Raw genomic sequence first — 18752 nt, forward strand, 5'->3', positions numbered from 1 at the left:
GTTTGACCATGTCTAACTACACAGTATGTGTGCAATGTCCCTGGAGGTAACAGCATTTGGCCGACATATTATTGTGAATGTCAAAGGTTGCTGCAGTCTGTTACATTGGGTCTTAAATTTCTTTTCAGAAAAATATATCATACCTTTTGGATAAAATTTAGCTGTCAATGAAAGCACACTGGCTTGATGCATCAAGAATGGCTGCATCTTTCACGCAGTAGTAACTATTACTGTCGACCTTGTTTTACCTTTAGCTCATTCTGTAGTACGATGTCTGAAAGATTTCCATCCTTGTCATCACTCAGGGATGGACTGGGATTACGCTGCTGTCAATTAAGAGAGGAAAAAACAAAAAACAAAAAAAGGAATTTACCACCCAGGGAATTAAAAATGTCACCACGTACTGTATCAAGCCTTTGGTACAGCAACTTGCAATGTGGAAATATCTTTTTTTCAAAGTGTTACCACTCCTAAAGACAGCTTTCGGGGGGAAAAACCCAGTGGGGTGTATCCCCAGGGGATTTACCACTATGGTCTAATGATGAAAGGTTCCGATACCATTTCAAAGCCGAGCAGCATGTTCTTCAGTCTGTCAATCTCCTGCTTCAATTCCCTAACCAGGCGAACATTGGCATCCTACACAGGAATCAAAGCACAGACATTAGCCTGCTAAAAGATTTTAGAACAAACATTACTTTTTGGCATCAGACTCTAAACACCCACTGACCTCATTAACACGAGGCTTATTGACAATATTCCTGGCATGAGCAGCGTAGCGCAACGTACTGAGGGTCTCATTGTAACTGTTAGTGGAGGGTGAGACCGCTGCAACACAAACAAGCACAGACACTGAAATGGCAATAAGCACTCAGATCATGAAAAATAAGTATCCTAGTTTAATGAGGGAAACTTAAGGGACCCCTGTGGTCACATTACTGCAAACTAATTTATGAAGTATAACCATTACTTTTTTATTGAATTCCAAATTTGGCAGCTAGCCCTTGGGTTCCCATTAATACAATGTAAAAATACTTTACTTTTTTTCTGATTTACTTAAGAGAAAGTGCATATTCTCAAATATGCAGATAACAATATCTATAAATGTATTATTTTTTTTTTAATCAAAGTTGAATTATCTTTTTGTGGCACTACAGGTACTATTAGCAGGGGGCTGTTTTAAAAAGTTCATTTGGGGCTTGTGACTTTACATCTTCCTTTTAAGTATCCACTATTTTTAGAGGAAAGTTTGAAATGTCCATGTTTATCTTTAGGGTTTGATACTCATTCTTATGACCATAATGTGCTAATAGCTCTAAACGTATTAAGTTTAAGCTTATAATAGCAGATGCAATTTATTGTTACACTTACTTGCAATCATAATGGTTTTGGAGTTGCCTCCCAAGCTGTCTTTCAGCAGCCAGGTTAGGATTGAGTCTCTGTAGGGGATGAAGCAGTGCCTCCTGCCTCCTCCTCCTCCTCCTCCCCCAGACAGGGAGCTGCTGTGACTACCCACTGTGCTGCCATCTCCCTCTGAGGCCATACTGTTGATACTCTGGCAGCTGCTGGACATCTGGGAGTTCTGGGCTGTGTAGAAAGTGAAAGACAAGGGTGAAAAGAAACTGAATGGGCAAATGGCAATAAGAAAAGGAAATATGGAAGGAAAAACTGAAATTTGCAGGGGTGTGTGCTAGATTTTAATCTATATAAAAAGTTATATTCATATACATGACCACTTAAGCTTTTAAGGGAATTTTTAAATTTTTTTAACAACTGTAACTTCTTTTACCAAGAGCAGAAATGACAATGCCCAATGTCACCAGCGATTTGTTGATGTTGGAGCCCTCTGTCAGTCTGTCTCTGCAGTATTGGGGATCTGCTCGCTCACTGTCAGACACAACAGGGCCTTTATGTCATCATAAATAAATAATGTAGATAACATAATGTATGTAATGTGGATTAAAAGGTTTTGAAAATCTTAGGGCAGTAGTCAAGCTCCACTAGGGGGCAGGTTTGATTTCACCTTCCAGCCAAGTCCACCAGGTTAATCTTGCTGACAGTTTCGGAGGGAAGGTTGTTTTCGAGGATTGCCTGTGGAAAAAAGATTAGAGAGTTCAGGCTACAATCTGTTATTAATGCTAAAATTCTTTATAAAACAGGTTCCAGTGTTAACTGTATGTTAAAATCAAGAGGAAATAATTGGAAAATTGTAAAAAGGGGTAGGTTTGCAAGATGTGGCTAGAGTGATCAAAGGACGGAATAAGATAAAGACCTTTGTGTATTGGATTGTGAAGATAGCGTGGGATCTGCTGCTGGCATCATGGTTGTGGGTTGCTGCGGTGATGCGGTTGGCTATGCCCTCCTCCAAAAGATCCATGGCATGCTTGCAGTCTGAGACCACATGCTGTGACAGGTCTGATTAGAGAAAAATGAGAGGCAAGGTGCCGAGTAAACCAAACAAATAAAAGAAGTGATTTTACATCAAACTCAGGTCTTTATCAATTGATTCATATTCCTAATGGGACATAATTCATGGAAACCTTCATGTGAAATTATGTTCAGGTAATTTATTTAATTGATCTAGAAAAGCAATACATATTTTCACAGGGTCAATTAAAAAAAGAACGAGAAAGGAAATGACAAACAGTAGGAAAGCTGTAGATTTACATTTTAAAAAGGTTAAGGGTACGTGGAGCTGCCAAAAGAATAAGGTTTAACTGGCAGAAGATAAACTAATAAAACAATTTTATTTATTTAAACAGACACATACACACTTAAGGATATTTATCCACAAAAGTTAAGAAGAAGATGTCATGATATTTTCATGAACATACCCAATAACCACACAAATAAATGGTGCAAAAACTAATGGCATTTGTGTTTTATCACCTTTGTCAGCAATAACCTAGAGCAAGTGCTTCTTGAAGACAACTGCACAGGTGTCAGGAGGAAGTTTACATTCTTCTTTACAGAACTGCATCAGCTCAGCCATATTCCTAAGTCAGCGGGTGTGAAAGGCTCCCCTTCACACAGCTTCTTTTGAGCTTCCGCTTTCAGACAGCCACCCTGACATTATCTTTCTATAATTTCTATAATCATTCTATAATCCTCCTTGCATCGTATTTCAATGATGGAATAATGTTTTCACGTTGGTTCATAATTTCCTTTTTATACCATAGTGCTGTGGGTCCTTCCCAGACAATTCTACCTTTTATCTACCCACAAGACATTTTCCCAGAAGTGTTGTCGAGTATCAAGGTGGTCTTTGGCAAACCTCAGGTGTGCTGCAATGTTGTTTTTGGGAAGCAATGGCTTCTTCCATGGTGTCCTGCCATGGATACCATGCCAATGTTTTGTATATGGTTGGCTCATGAACAGAGAACCAGCTCCAGTGAGTGCTTCAAATCTTTATCTGTTACTCTAGGGTTCTTTCTTTACAGCATTCTGTGTTGTGCCTTTGGAGTGATTTTGGCTGAGCGCACAATTCTATAGAATAACCACAGTACCAAACTCTGTAACCCTAAGATGTTTATTGCAGCATTTTTAATAAGTAAAGGTGGTTCTACACCACAGCTTCATTGCTAATACATAGATTTCAGATTAACGTGTGATTCCAGTTGAAGCTTAGTGGCCTCAGAAGCCTAGCGTTGCCATTACTTTTTCCTCCATCACTTAGTGTGTTTAATGGGTGTTAAAACACAGACGTGAAAGAACATGACTGTGTTTTATCAGTTTAGAAATACTGTGCTTGTTGGGTTTGTTTATTTGTAATTTTTGAGACGATCAGATCACATTTAATAAACAATATCTGCAGAAAAGCAAATTTCTTGTGACTGCATGTTCACTGATACTTGCCCACATTTGATTTGCAATGTTGTACAATGTCATTTAGTTTCTTGTTTTCATTTTAAACAAGTAATAAAAATCTACTGCTTTAAAATAGTAATTGTGACACTAAAACATTGCTGGGTAGACAAATGTTAAGAAAAACCTTGAAACTCTAAATGTGCTCTGTGTGTAATAAAGTGTTCTCCTTGGAACCACAAGGAAATGACTTCACTTCCTTTGGTCAACTGGGATTTCTCCAGACAGAGACAATGAGTGGATGTGGGGCTTTAAACATAGAGGGACCTGGTAAAAAGCTTATACCAGTAACTAATCACATATCAGAATTACTTATAGCAGTCATACAACACACAAGCACTCAGCAAAATCGTGCAGTGTCTGAGTGCGTATGGCAGCGTGGAAAAAGATGATTACTCCTCATTTTCTTTTTAACAAGAGTTTCAGCCAAATACCTTAATTCTAAGGGCCAGTGGTGAGTGTTAGTATTTATTATACAAACAGTCATTGTTTTACATCTCATAGGATTGCTGCCAAATAGTATAAAAGACCATTTTTCCAGAAAACAGTCTGGTTATCATTCTCTAATATTAGTGAAATGACCCTGCTAGGGTAATGAGAATGCATAGCCTCTAGACCTTTAGTTAATTATTTCATCAGTACAAAATAAAGACAAAGACAAAACCCGGAAATTATCTGTTGATTTTGGAGTTCAAGTTTTTGTGTAATTCCAGCTAGATCTGTGGGGTCAGGTTTGATGACGGAATTTACATTAGAATTCCTTGTTTTTCCATTTGTGTTATTGGGTTATGTCTTTGAACAAGCCCTCAGCGCTCGACGTTTACTGCACAGGTTTTGTTATATGTCTGCTATATGTGTACTGTATGTATAGATGTAGTTCTATATGACTAATTAATTAATTTAATGTTGCTGTACTTTAAAAGGTGAGAATCAGCATAACCAGTTTAAATTCAAGCAGCTAAAATAGCTGAAGCAATTATGACCTGGCTGTGAGTTAAAGTACAGCTGCAGCTTCCCCAAAGACTTACCTTGTACATAGGGACCTTTCTCAGGATGTTCTCTCACTCTCAGTGAAACTCGTTTCTTCTGCTCTCCCGCTCTCAGCAGGTCCCTGACACGCTCATTATAGATCTCTAGGAAGCTACGGGGACAGACAGGTATTCCTTGAAGACAAGCACACTTTAACGCTGAAGCTGTATTATTAAAATTCCGCATCTACATTTCCCCTAACATTTTTGAAACATCAAATGTTTAAACGTTCTTTTCTGAAGTTCTACTTAAAAGTGGACAGTACAGAAAAGCAATGGAGAAGAGTGTGATAAGAATGTGACAATGGACCTTGGTTGTATGTGAAAGATGCCATAGTAATGGTTTCATGGTCGACAAACATACATTATGTATTTGCTTATGTGTAATTTGCAGAGCATACTTTCTGTTCTGGCTAAATAATATTAATTTCAATGTGTGAAATAAGTCTGTTTACATTTTAGGTGAACTCCCCCAACAACGACAAGAAAATCCAGTTTTTAATTTGCACTGTTCTGCCTGCAGCTTTTCAGGGGAATTGTCCCGTAAGTGCCTGTCTAATTTGAAATTCAATGTCAGGATGAGGCCAAACTGCATCGACTGAAACAAAAACACTAACAGAGTCACAAAATAACAAAGCACCTGATCTCAACTCTGCTTGAATTTTGCCCAGCTGGAAAAGTGTCTTCAGACCTAAAAAGACCCTGTGAGAAAAGGACAAATGCAATTTACTTCACACTAAGCTAAATTATCTGCATGCTGATTTCTATTATGTTGCCACCTGCAAGAATTAAAATCAACTCTCTCACCTGACAGATGCGAGGAGTCAAACCAACGGAGTCCTGACACCAAAAACAAAAACAAAAGCCAACCACAGATTAAGAATAAACCCAAAATATTTGAACTTTTGACATGTAGAACAAGGTTATGAATTCAAGCTGTATATTTACAGTGGCTTATTTTTTAATGACGTTTATATTTTGAGTGACAGCCACAATGCCTCCAGTGTGCCTGGATTTTTCTGTTGATGTCTGAAAGTGCCACTCTCCCCTTTTCCTTACCGGTGTCCCCATCATGGTGTATGTTTTTCCAGATCCTGTTTGGCCATAAGCAAACAGGCACACATTGTATCCCTCAGAAGCTCCGGACAACACTGACACACCCAAGTCCTGAAACACCTGAGGAGATTAAAACACACACACCTAAAGCAAAATACATAAAGAAATACCAAATGAAAGAGGTCTATAATAGCAATTGCATAGAGCGTGTTGCCTGGATTTTCCTCCCTATTGTTACAAAATATTGTTAATATGTGTATATGAAAGATTTTTTGCACGTAGTGTAAAATAGTAAAATAGTCTCCTAAACCCCGAGATGGTGCATGTCTGAAAAGTCAAAAATTGAAAAGTCAAAAATTTAAAAGATACAACGAGAAAAAAGTAAAAGAGAAAATTGTAACAATACTGAAGTTTGAATTACCGCGTCAAACAGAACATAAAAGAATGATTAATTTGCATTACAGAGGTATAGAATTTACTAATATTTATTTTTAGATTGGTATCAAAGTCAAACACACTGTACCTTGATAACATTGGCAGTTTTTCACAGGATTCACTGTACATGGTTACTAATGTGGGTGTTCACCACTAAATAGCACATATTATAGATCCTGTTCTCACATTCATGTGCACACATGTTGATGTTAAAAGACTCTTTTCTATCATTATTTTTTTCTTTGTGTATTACTAAGAAGTACAATGTGGCCTCATTGCAACCCAAAAGCTCAGTCCAAAGGAAAAGCATGCCTTAGCAACCTGATCTAGACCAGACCTGAGACATCCCCCCTTGGAATTACAACATACCCTGGGATCAGTGAGGGGTCCCCTCGCTGGCCTCTCTGGGCTTGGGCTTGGACCACTTACTGTTGGGTAAGTAGACAGAGGAGACAGGAGAAATGCTCTCAAAGCTACCACGATTTGCAGGAGCAAACATAGCAGTACCTTCAACACTGTTCCCATGTGTGTGAGCGAGAGCCGGGAGCTAAGCCTGTATATATATTCTATGTTTAGAAAACAGTAGGAATAGGTTTAGACTGGATGTGGTTAAAAGCTCTTGTCAAAGGCCTGAGCCTTGTGAAGACATACTGAATGGATCACTGGTCATCTGATTACTCTTAGGAATGGGTGAATCTGTGTAGTAATGTAGTGTAGTCCACTAGGGTCCAGACCACCAAGTGTTGCCCCCGTCTCTTGGCTGAATGGAGGCTTAAACATGAAGACAAAAAGCAGTGCCGCCCCTGTCTTGTCCTCATCCTTCTATTCAAAAACAGGCACAACACATTCTGCTTTCTCAAAGAGGGAGAATCTATAAAGCTCTTGTTAAAGTTGACCCTTTTAAATTCACTTCATGGGGGGTTAAGAAAGGCCTGAGGGTCCCTCCAGACAGCACAAAGACTACAAACCTTACTTCAACTATTCGTTTCTCCCTTGAACCTGACATTCTGTACACGATTTCTATTGTTTTCTCCATTTGTAATATGATTTGCCTTTTTGTTATTATTTTAAGGCTGCAAAAGATTAATAATGATCGCCAAACATAACCACAAGAACACATACATTTTTGACAACTTCTTAATAAAAAATAAAAAATATGTATATGTATGTCTAAAGAGTTTGTCTAAAGAGGCCAAACTGAAACAATCATGTTCGTCATTACTGTCACACGAAATCAAATCAATTGTCAGTAATTTGTGTCACTTTCGTTAAGGCCGTTTTAATCAACACAATGGCTCTCTGTCACTTGCTTTCACAGTTTGCAGGACCCTGCAGCATTGGGAGGTATTTATTGGATTTAACAAGCAGGTGAGCTACTGTAAGAAAGAGAAAGTTGCATTGTGGGAACAGAAATGGCCTGAAGATAAAGAGACCAAGCAAGAAAGACAGCAAGTATGCAGGCTCATTGGTCGCCTCAAAACACACAGGGGACAGACTAAACACTTTTATGAACAGGAAGGCTGTTGCCATCAGCTAGCCACTGCACATGCGTGGATATGTGACCAGTTCTGCAACTGGGAGGAAGCAGTATCAACAACAAGGACAAAGGCTTCAGAGCTAAGAGGGAAACAAAATGCCTGAACAATTTCACAATGAAAGAGGAAAATCAGAATATAGATTTCATTATTTTGCAGGAAATGCAGGTCAGATTCACTGAGTCAAAACAGAGGGTAAGGAAGGAAGAATTAAACAAAGGATTTGTTTTTTAAAAATTACTAAAAAGGCCCTGTTTCTGTGCAGGAAGGAGGGTCTGGTTTAGTTAAAAAGCACAACACATACACACAATTTCATAAATTAAGAAAACGGTGAATCCACTCAGTCTCATATCCTATTCCACCTCTCCAAAATCAATGATTCAACAAAGTGCAAATATTTTTGCTGCACATTTTATCATCCAGTCAAGCAACGATGTATATTTGGCTACATAATGCTAACATCTGGAAACACCGCAATCACAGCACACCACTATCTCCAAATAGACTCAAGCTAAGATTACAAATTCAAGCAAAGCAATTTCAGGAGGACATGGAAAGAGGTAGAAGGTTAGAGCATACACACACATCATTACTACTGCCATATGACATAACTACATAACTACAGTAAGTAGTGACAAAGTGGAGACACGTTGTGTTGCAAAGCCATATTTTGTATATTGTTAGTCAGCTGAACCATTACAAATACTGTCCTTCATGTTTATTTTGAAACATGGGAAACACGTTTTAACACACAGGGAGCCGAGGCATATGTGAAGGAAAAAGACATTATGATGAAGACAGGATGACAAGAGTCAAAAAGTAAAAGTAAAAGGCGTAACAGCTCTGTAATGATTTAAGTCCTGAAATCACTGGCTGTGGAAAATGCCAGTTACTAGGCTGGATTTATGTACCCTGCTCTACACTAAATCCTGAGCTGTTACTAGAATGAAACACAAAGAAACTATGGGTGAAGAAATAAGTGCAAAATGACATGCACATCATCCCAAACATAAGTCCCATCAGGGATCGAAAACTCTTTTTCCCCTCTCTCTTCTCCCTGTGGAAGCCTGGACAGCTGCAAAAGAAGCAGGGCAAAACTCAGTTCCAATCCCACGCTTTCTAACTGGGTTACACAAACACAACAGCTGGGCCCTGCACAAAACTAAATGCTTTTCTTTACACATATGAAACAATACCACTGGAAATCCTTGTCCTGACTTTTGCAGGGAATCTGAGTTAGAGAAGCAGAGGTGACAGAGGGAGAAATATGTAGGGAGGATCACAGGGAGGTTACCAAGCTATGGAGAAATAATCACAATCACACAAGAGGAAGATGTTTGGCCAAGGTTCAACAACGCTCTTGTTTGTCACACTTGGACAGAATTTGTAGGTCAAATTAGTATGGAAGGACAGAGGCTGCAGGGGAGGGAAGAGGGACACACAAAGATGTGCAGGCCAAACAGACCAGTCTGCTCTTCATTACTCAGGCTTATCTACATGGGAGTAAAACACAGTGGGAAAAAGGGAAACAAAAAACTGGGAAGTGGAAAAAAAAATGAAAGCAATCTGGCAGTAGATCAACTTGTTGCATTTACTCTTGTTGCAATGGCCCATGGGGGCAAAGGCTCGGCTCAGAACGCATAAAGAAAACCATATTTAGAGAGTTTGCAGATTTACAGCAACTCCCCCAGTCACTGATGAAGAGACCAAACTATAACACTGCAGAGTAGAGCTAACAGTTCAAATGAGTATGGCAAGCTGAATTTACTTATAAAGCATTTAGGCTGATGGGAGCCTCTTGTGACAGACACAGGACACAGTGGTACTGTACAGGTTATTTCCCAGGGGACGAAATCCATACACTATTGCAGAAAACCATATATTATGGAATTTGGCCACCTGAAGGATGCGGTCTGGCATGTAATCCCCTATTACTCTAGGGAGATTGATAACATTTAAGTTTTATTAAATTCAAGTCAAATTTAAGAAGGATCATCAATTCATTAGTCCATCTATATGGAATATGAAAAGAAGATGAAAAGTATGTTTACTACTGGCATTTGTAAAATCTATGCAATTTGTTATTTGGATAAAACTAAATGGACATTAATCTGATACAGTAACGAGAAAAGAAAAATGATCCACATTTGTTCTCATTAAAAATGTTTTACTGCATGTTGTGTGCTGTGCATCTGTCCAACCACTTCCTCTCATACCAATTCCTATTATCTGCTTTTATGGATGAAAATACTACACTTTACACATAAATCACAAGTGCATATTTCTTGGGTGACAGCATGTGCTTTTTTGTGTCCTATTTGTAGTTAATTGTGCGGAGGAGTGAGTTAGTGCTCATGTATGTCAAGGATTCATTATACACACAAAAATAAAAACTTCCCCCCGCACCACTGACAAACAGACCCATGCACAGAAGACAGAAGAAGGTGGAGGAGGGCAGAGGGGAACAAGTTGACTCCATTTGGCAATAAAAACTGTATTGTGCTCAGAGGCAAATTCTCAACGTGTAATGTAACTGTAAAATTACTTAGCAAGGCAGCTGTGAGTTTGGCAGGCAAAGCTAGAGGCTGCAGGGGCACAGTGGACCCCCTGCCCATTCCCCCTCCTCTTCTCCTCCCCAGCTCCACTACCCAAGGAATTCACATTTCCACCTTCTGGAATCAGTTTCTATTCCCATTCCTGGTCTGTCTCCAGATTCAAATCCTGTTTCTTTTTCTCGTTCCACTCCTGTTTGTTACTGTCAGGGTCAATAAACAAATAGTAGAAAAAGCTGTTTATTAGTTTATTATCCAAACCCCCAAAAAAAGGTAACATTTAGACAAATAGTCCCAGCTCTGACAGCTGGCTCTAATTATGGAATATGGATCTCCTCCAAAATTCTACTTGTCACCTAGGAGAGACCTTCTCCTTCCTCTTTATTTTACTTTCTTGGAATTCTGTATATCCAAAGTCACAACCTAAATCCCAGGCCTCTTACTCTGTATGACAAAGTTTTTTCTTGTCAGGAGCCCTCCGCAGGAATGCAACCCTGTCTGCACCCTAACAGATAGTTTGAATTTCCACTTTTGTCCTCACTCTCTGCTGCACAGAAGACTGAAACCTCCACAAGTAACTGCTGTAAGATGTCAGTGATACATGGATATGTAAAGCAGACAATGCAGAGCAGAATTGGGCAGCGATACACGAGGGCTGAAAGGTCGGCCTTCAGGGCACGTTGGGTATAGATGAATGGTACAGGACTGGAAAAGCAGGAGTTAGGAGCCTGTTTCCCTTGTCTTGGTCTCATGGGGACTAGAGAGTAAGATGCATTCAAAGCAAGTCCCTCTTCCTGTTTTGAAATAAGTGGGTTAACACTGAAACTATGAGAAAGCCTGGTGCTGGCAAAAGCAGCATCAACTTATTAAGCTACAGAGCATCGACGCTTTGCAAAAGTATTAATACCACTTTTCAACATTTTGTCACCTTACAACCATAAACATAAATGTATTTTATTGAGATTTTATGTGACAGACCAACACAAATTGGCACACAATTGTGAAGTGAAAGGAGAACGATAAATGGTATAGTATCTGAAAAGTGGGGCGTGTACTCAGCCCCCTTTACTCTGATACATCTAACTAAAAACCAGTGGAACCAACTGCCTTCAGAAGTCACCTAATTAGGGAATAGAGTCCACCTGTGTGTAATTTAATCTCAGTATAAATACAGCTGTTCTGTGAAGGATTGTTAGAGAACAGTAGTGAACAAACAGCATCATGAAGTCCATGGAACACACCAGAGAGGTCAGGGATAAATTTGTGGAGAAGTTTGAAGCAGGATTAGGTTATTAAAACAAACTATCCCAAGCTTTGTACAGTTCTCCATGAGAAGATCAATCTATAATCCGAAAATGGAAAGATTATGGCACAACTGCAAACCTACCAAGACATGGTCGTCCACCTAAAGAGACAGGCTGGGTAAGGCCATTGTTGAAAGAAAGTCCCCACAAGCCATGTGAGGAACACAGCAAACCCTTCTAGCAGGACAACAACCCTAAACATACAGCAAGAGCTACAATAAAATGATCAAAGCACATTCACGTGTTAGCATGACCCAGTCAAAGTCCAGACCTAAATCCAATTAAGAATCTTTGGCAAGACTTGAAAATTGCTGTTCACAGACGCTCTGCATCCAATCTGACTGAGCTTGATCTATTTTGCAAAGAAGAATGGAGAAAAGCTTTCTTCTCTAGATGTCCAAAGCTGGTAGAGACAAACCCCAAACTTACAGATTAAATTGCAGCTAAACGTGGTTTTACAAAGTATTGACTCAGGGGGGCTGAAAACAAATGCTCGCCATACTGTTTAGCTATTTATTTGTACAACATTTTCAAAAGCATTTATCATTTTTCTTTGACTTCACAATTATGAGCCATATCGTGTTGGTCTATCACATGAAATCCCAATAAAATACATTTACATTTGTGGTTGTACGTGATAAAAATGTGGGAAAATTTCAAGGGGTATGAATACTTCTGCAAGGGACTGTAGATTTTAGTTGTGGATAACAAATCTGCCTACTTAATCAGCCACTTGGACGTAAAAAAAAAAGGAATGTCTCGTAAAAAGTTAAGACTGGTTCTTAAATTAGGGACTGCAAATGCCACTCTGCCCTATTAATCTGGTTTTCCATACAGTAAGACACACACAGTATATTCTGCTTTTTATGTCAGACACTGGGTTTCACATCCACCAGAAAAGTGTTTAATTCAACCATTTTCAATTGATGTGTTCATCCAGCTGACTTTTTATTAAAAGAGACAATTCTTTGGATTCACATGCTGAAAAAGAGGTCAGATTTAAATGAAGCGACTGCATCCTTCACTGGTGTCCTTTCACCCACCCTGGGTCAACAGAGGAATGTCTTGTGGCAACCAGGCCACTGTGACTGGACACAATTCTGCTGAGGATAGAAGCAGCTAATGCCAGAGCCAGGGAGAGGGTGAGAAGGCAGAGAGGAAGAAGTGCTATGTTGTCCATTGCTCGGTACAGTGCGTAGGCCATCATCACAGACATCATCACATCTTTCTTAAACACAAACAAAGGCAGCTCTGAGAAGGAGAGAGACAGGCAATGATGGAGAAGCACAAGAGGAAAACCCATGAACAACGAAAAGAAAAGGGGAACCAAGTGCAGTTATTGAGCTGAACAATGTTGATTAAATGGAAATACAAAAAAACAAAAATGAATTCGAATAGGTTTTAAAGAGTTTATCCAGTATAGGAATTAGGCACAAGTCCCTCTTCATCCCGAGCCCTTCTCAGGTTCCAGCAACAACCTCCAATCAACGCAACACTAATGTATCTAATTGCCCAATCTCAGCCAGGACATGAAAAGCAAGCTGATTCTAGCCATGTCATATCTCAGGCAAAGAGACTTCTGGGTAACAGATGGAGCTGATATCATATCCCGAGCGGCCATTTGTTTAAAAACATACAAGACAGCACACCACACACACCCCTTTTGTTGTGGTTTGTCTACAAGGACAGAGTTTCCTCTGGGCTCTTTACTTCGTACAGAGGTTGTTTTGCAAAACCTGAATCAGCACGTCCATCCACAGCAAGGACTCTCAAGATGGCATGATAAGATGTACTAAATCTTTAGGTCATGTTGAATGAATTTCAACTAGGTCATACTACATATGCAAATAATAGAGAAACTGTTGACAAATCTAACTCACTATACTAATGCTGACTGCAACATTACAATACTCAAGACAAATAAAAGACAGCAGAACCCTGTTTTTGCTGGCACGTTTATCTGTAAGACCATTGGTCAAAGCACCAATTGTGAAGCCACAGTGCCAAAAGGATAACCACAAGTTCAGACCACAATAGTATAATTATAGGAAAAAAAGTAGAAAACAAGAGTTTATGTTATTACCAATATTGTGACATGATGTAGAGGGGCTTCTTCTTTAGGCAATGCACTAATATTAGTACTGAATTGGGATATAATAGAAATATTAAATTGTCCGGTGGGTAGCTGAAGTTTAAAAAAAAATAAAAATACAATCAACGGCAGGATACTAAATTTCTTTTAACATAATATATTCAAGACTATGGTCATTACCTTCTCCTGCGAGGCATAGTGAGGGTCCGCAGGGTCCACCGACCAGTAGGAATAGTCAAAACAAAACTCCAGAAGCTTCTCCCTGGAATCTACAGCCCCGTCTGCACGCCCATCCAGCTTGGAAGAGGAAACACAAGTGTTAGGCACATCATATTTACTTGTTTTAACTAATAAAGTAGATGTGAGTTTACAAGCTCAGTGATATCATTACTTAATATACCCATGTCAAACAAGTAAATACATAAGACTTTGTTTTACAGTGCTTTATTGGCAGCTACTACAATATGAGAAGTGAAACAAAAAGATATAGGATATGCATTATATTATAAAAACCAGGAAGTACAGCTTGTGTTTAGAGAAATGGAGAACTGCAACCAGGTTGTTTCCATTCATTAACTTCTTCTCGTCCCCTTTATTCAGCTCAATGCTTTAACACAAAACACCTTTCTGCTTACTGTGAGTGACTCCTCAGGAGTGGAAAGACAGCATGGCAGCATTTTGACTTGCCCAAGCACATCAGCTGCACTGGAAAACAGTAACTAAGCATTTCATCTAAATCACTGCGTTAGTATTTTCAGCGATATGTATATTCCAGGAACTTTTTCAAGATTAAGGGTTGTAATTAAACCATATTTCTTCTAGTATTTAGCATAAAAAGAAAATAAGAAAACAAGTTTGTGAACACTGGTTTGTTTGTTTTTTTGTCCTTTCGCTTTATCCCGTGAGTTCAGAGTCGCCACAGCGGATCATTGTCCGCATGTTGATTTGGCACAGTTTTTACGCCGGATGCCCTTCCTGACGCAACCCTCCCCAATTTCTGCCGGGCTTGGGTCGGCACTGCACAGCTGGGGATGAGAAAGGGCTGTTGGGAATTCACTGTCTTGCCCAGAGACATTTTGACATATAGCCAGGATCGAACCACTGACCCTGTGGTTCGTGGACGACAAAAACAGCAACATTGGAGCCGGGAATACTTGCTTAAGAACTGCTTCAGTGGAAGCTTTATAACCAGAAGCATGCTGGGAAACAGCACGTTTAGGTATAGTTCCACTCCAAAGTTATCGATATCAAAATGTTGACTCCACTTTGTCTATGCAAAATATATTTTCATTACAGTAGGCAACACTAACCTTTGTGTATTAATTTGTAAAAGACAGTTTTTTACATTTAGGCTGAGTTTACAGTTCTTGCTATTTGAAAGCCTTATACTTACCATCTTTTAAAATACATCCTTTATTCTCAGATCTTCCAAAACTGTCCCACTTTCCATAAATAATTATTCCCATGGGTCCCACAAGAGCCTTGAGTCTTGATCCCCGTCCATGGCAGAGGGAGACCATATGTGGTTTGTCTCTGTCACACCATTTGTAACATGTTCTTTTCTCCCCCACGCAACTTCTGTGCATTTAGAAGCCCAAATGTAAATGAAAGGGGAGATTTTCTGTGATTAAGAACTTTACATGTGACTTTGTTTAAAAGTTCATTTCTTTTACTATAATCAAATTGACAACTTATTTGATAATGTTAATTTAATTGTCAGAGTTGTACCCTGCTAATACACAAGACTACGTCATCTCATTATCAGCACTACACTTTCTAAAGATATTGGAGCTCAACCAATCAGAAAAGTCTGCTGAGCTGTCTGCCCCAGAACGTTTGTAACTCTGAAAATCTCAGATTACAAAGAATATATAGCTCACATGCTGTAATATGATTTCCAATGTCAAGATCCTCCTTGAAAGCTTTTCAAATCATCTAAAACAAATGAACATTTTCAGTCAGTCAATCTACATGTATAGCACAAAACAGCTGTTATTACTGCAATAATAACATTATCTGTTAAAGTTATATTTACAACAGTTTATTTAGGGGGACAATTTGGATGTTCAATTTTCCATCAAAAACCTATTTAAAGTAGGTCAGTCTCTTATCTACAGTGTTCTGTATTTGTGTTGCTGTTTACATTAGTGTGCAGGTTGTCAGATTGCACAGGAAGGGTCTAACAATCTGTGTGTGTGCATGTGTGTGCTCGTGCTCAACACATATAATAAACAACACAGGACATCAAGCAGGAAAAGGCTGATCCAAAGTCGTAAACATCCTGTTTCTATGACAGATACATTCTACACCCTACTCCCACTTCGAGTGGTCAAAACACATGAAGAGACTCAATACTGCCACACAGTACAGCTGTCGAGGGGCTTTCACGTAACACTCACCTTTAGATTTCGGACCCTCACAAACTTGTCCTCCACCTGTACTGCCAGCCTTCCTCCATCTGCATTCTCCCTGTAGACAAGAGGAAAACAACTAGATTTACTTCACGATGCTCCGTAGGAATCGATATATTATTGTACATTAGAAGTATAAAAAAAAAAATCTAAGGGATATCATCAGTGTTGATGAAGGTCTCCCACTCTAAATACAAAGCGGAGAGAGATTTCACCGTGGAATCAAATGCTGTATTGTCACTCCACAGACCGTTTAAAAATGTCTCTTGCCATTGCGGATATAATTTAGAGAATGTCCATTTGAATTTAATTTTTGGCTAGTTCTAGTTGGGTACATGCCATCACATGACAGTTACAACAATGAATCTTTGTGTGCATGTCTATGTGTGCATCTGAGCCATGAAATCCCCTCACAAGAGTTGACTACAACTGATCAGTCTCGGATTCAAATCTAAACAGGCCTCGACACTCTCCAGAGATTCCCTCCGACGAAGCAGCTTGGGCCATTTCCCCAAATTCAAGCTAACGTGCAAGTGTTTCATGTGTGTGTAAGTGATATCTGCATGTCCTCACATATGTGTATAACAAGGTCAGCTCTGCTGTGTGTGCAACAGCAGCTGGACCCAACATATCTGATGCAACACAACTGAAACTGGAGGCAATCACAACATGGAGCTGAGAGAATTTCGAACTCCAAGAGCGATAATGATCGCTCAAGCCGCCTGTAGCTCAAACACTCTGTGGTGGGTTGGGGGCAGACGAGGAGGCTGTTCTAATCGTCAGCTCTCCGTGTGCTTCACCACACGGTACTCATTTTGCCAACCCCAGCAGTGTGACCCAACCCAAAGCCACCACGCTTCAATCTCAAGTTGTAACCCGCATCGACAAGAGGAGGTTGTGGGTGGAAAATAGTAAACCTCATTATTAAAAAAAAAAAAGCCTTTTGATAAAAACCCAAGCAATTCCAAATTTCACTGACATGTTGCTTGCACATGTGAGAGAGTGCTTGGATTCTCAGCAGTCCTCACGGATTCCTATTTGTCAACCAACACAAAACACAGCACACTTCTATGGTTGATCAAATGAGGAAAGTAGCTCACCAGACTGATGTTAATATTATCTCTGTTGCACAGCAGGTCATCATTCAAATATAAAATGTAAGAAAAATGCATTATTCACTTTTAAAAAAAAAATTAAAAAAAAAAAAAAAGAAAGGGAAGGGAAGGGAAGGGCATGAAAAGGAAGATTGTCAGAACCAGAAATCAGGAAAGACAGATTATCATGACAGTGAATATTATGTATATTAAATCCCTTTGTTATGCAAAAACACCAGGAAGACCCACTGAAAGGATTATTGTCCAACCAGTCATAGGGTGAATAATGCTTTGTTATAGTGGCCTTCATACTGTATTAAGCATCCCATTGAGTTCAACATACTACTATAGAACTTTAACCGTATGTACTATTTCTCCAAGCCCCAGTCATTCAACATGTTGTAGTAATTTCCCTGTTAAAGTAAAGCGGTTCTCCAGTAAAGCAAAGCCACTTTACAACCTTGCTCTGTTACTTAGCTACTCCAACAGAGGATTTCATAGCATTGTAAAATAAGTTGTTGTTTTTTCCCAAGAATGGTTCTTGTTAAACCATGAGAATGATGAGAACAACAACGTACTCTTAAACTACACATTTGCTTATTCCATGTTCTTCTCTTTGTTCAGCATTATGAAATGGAGTTCTTAAATCCCAACCTTAACTTCCTTTTTTAGTATTTCAAAAGGAAAAATCCCAAAAAAGGTAAAGATTATGGTAGACTGAATTATTTGAAAATGTTCTGAACAATGCAACTACAGTATATCCAGTGGATAGAAGGATGTGTGAACAATGTACAGTGTAAGATCTAGTGCATCAGATAACCTTTTGTAAGACGATGTGGAATGAAACAGGGATGCAACTATCAATCATTGTTAATAATAATTAATATTTTGTCAAAATTTCCTAAATTAATTAACAATCGAAACACTGATTGATTGTTTTGTTTGATTTTTATATTATTATTATTTTCAGGATGTGATAAATGGTGGTGGTGAACTTCCTACTACCTACTAATTTACCTACTCTAGTTCCAGAATGATGTTAATCAAAACTTCAAACTTTTTATTATAAAAACCCTAATAGCCTGGCTAGCATCTGTGTGAGAATCCCGGGCTGATTGTGACACACTCTGCACCTAGTTTGTGTGTTTTCCATCTCCCGAGTTTCTCCTGCTGGCACCACCGCTACTGACAAGCCAGCAGTTGTCAATATTCACCATGTGTGCGCCGTTTGTTACTGCACACAAGTGTTCAGCTAAGTGGCTAACTTCAGCTGCTAGCTTCCCGTAGCCGCTGTGGGAAAATAAGAACCAAAAAGAACCCAAAAAAATAAATAAAAAAAAGGGGGGGGGGGGGACATGAGAAGCATCCCATTTTGTAGGGCATC

General features: G+C 39.2%; 1 protein-coding gene across 3 annotated transcripts in view; it reads right to left on the minus strand.

Annotated features, from left to right (window-relative positions):
* stard9 (StAR-related lipid transfer (START) domain containing 9) overlaps nt 1–18752 on the minus strand; it is a 39137-nt gene that overhangs the window by 19944 nt on the left and 441 nt on the right. The window contains exons 1-14 of one of the 3 annotated variants that reach the window (XM_067480679.1): nt 17375–18081; nt 16263–16332; nt 14044–14160; nt 5949–6065; nt 5697–5729; nt 5530–5591; nt 4890–5002; nt 2270–2412; nt 2021–2088; nt 1787–1884; nt 1369–1584; nt 728–825; nt 559–636; nt 249–326 (exon numbers count right to left, since the gene is read on the minus strand). In XM_067480679.1, coding sequence (XP_067336780.1) covers nt 249–326; nt 559–636; nt 728–825; nt 1369–1584; nt 1787–1884; nt 2021–2088; nt 2270–2412; nt 4890–5002; nt 5530–5591; nt 5697–5729; nt 5949–6065; nt 14044–14160; nt 16263–16332; nt 17375–17418 — 1335 coding nt within the window. In that variant the 5' untranslated portion in view covers nt 17419–18081. Of the gene's footprint in view, nt 1–248; nt 327–558; nt 637–727; nt 826–1368; nt 1585–1786; nt 1885–2020; nt 2089–2269; nt 2413–4889; nt 5003–5529; nt 5592–5696; nt 5730–5948; nt 6066–14043; nt 14161–16262; nt 16333–17374; nt 18082–18752 lie in introns of those variants that run through there. The other 2 variants (XM_067480678.1, XM_067480677.1) reach the window with 2 other exon arrangements.

Source organism: Channa argus, chromosome 16 (assembly GCF_033026475.1).
Source record: "Channa argus isolate prfri chromosome 16, Channa argus male v1.0, whole genome shotgun sequence".
NCBI lineage: Eukaryota > Metazoa > Chordata > Actinopteri > Anabantiformes > Channidae > Channa > Channa argus.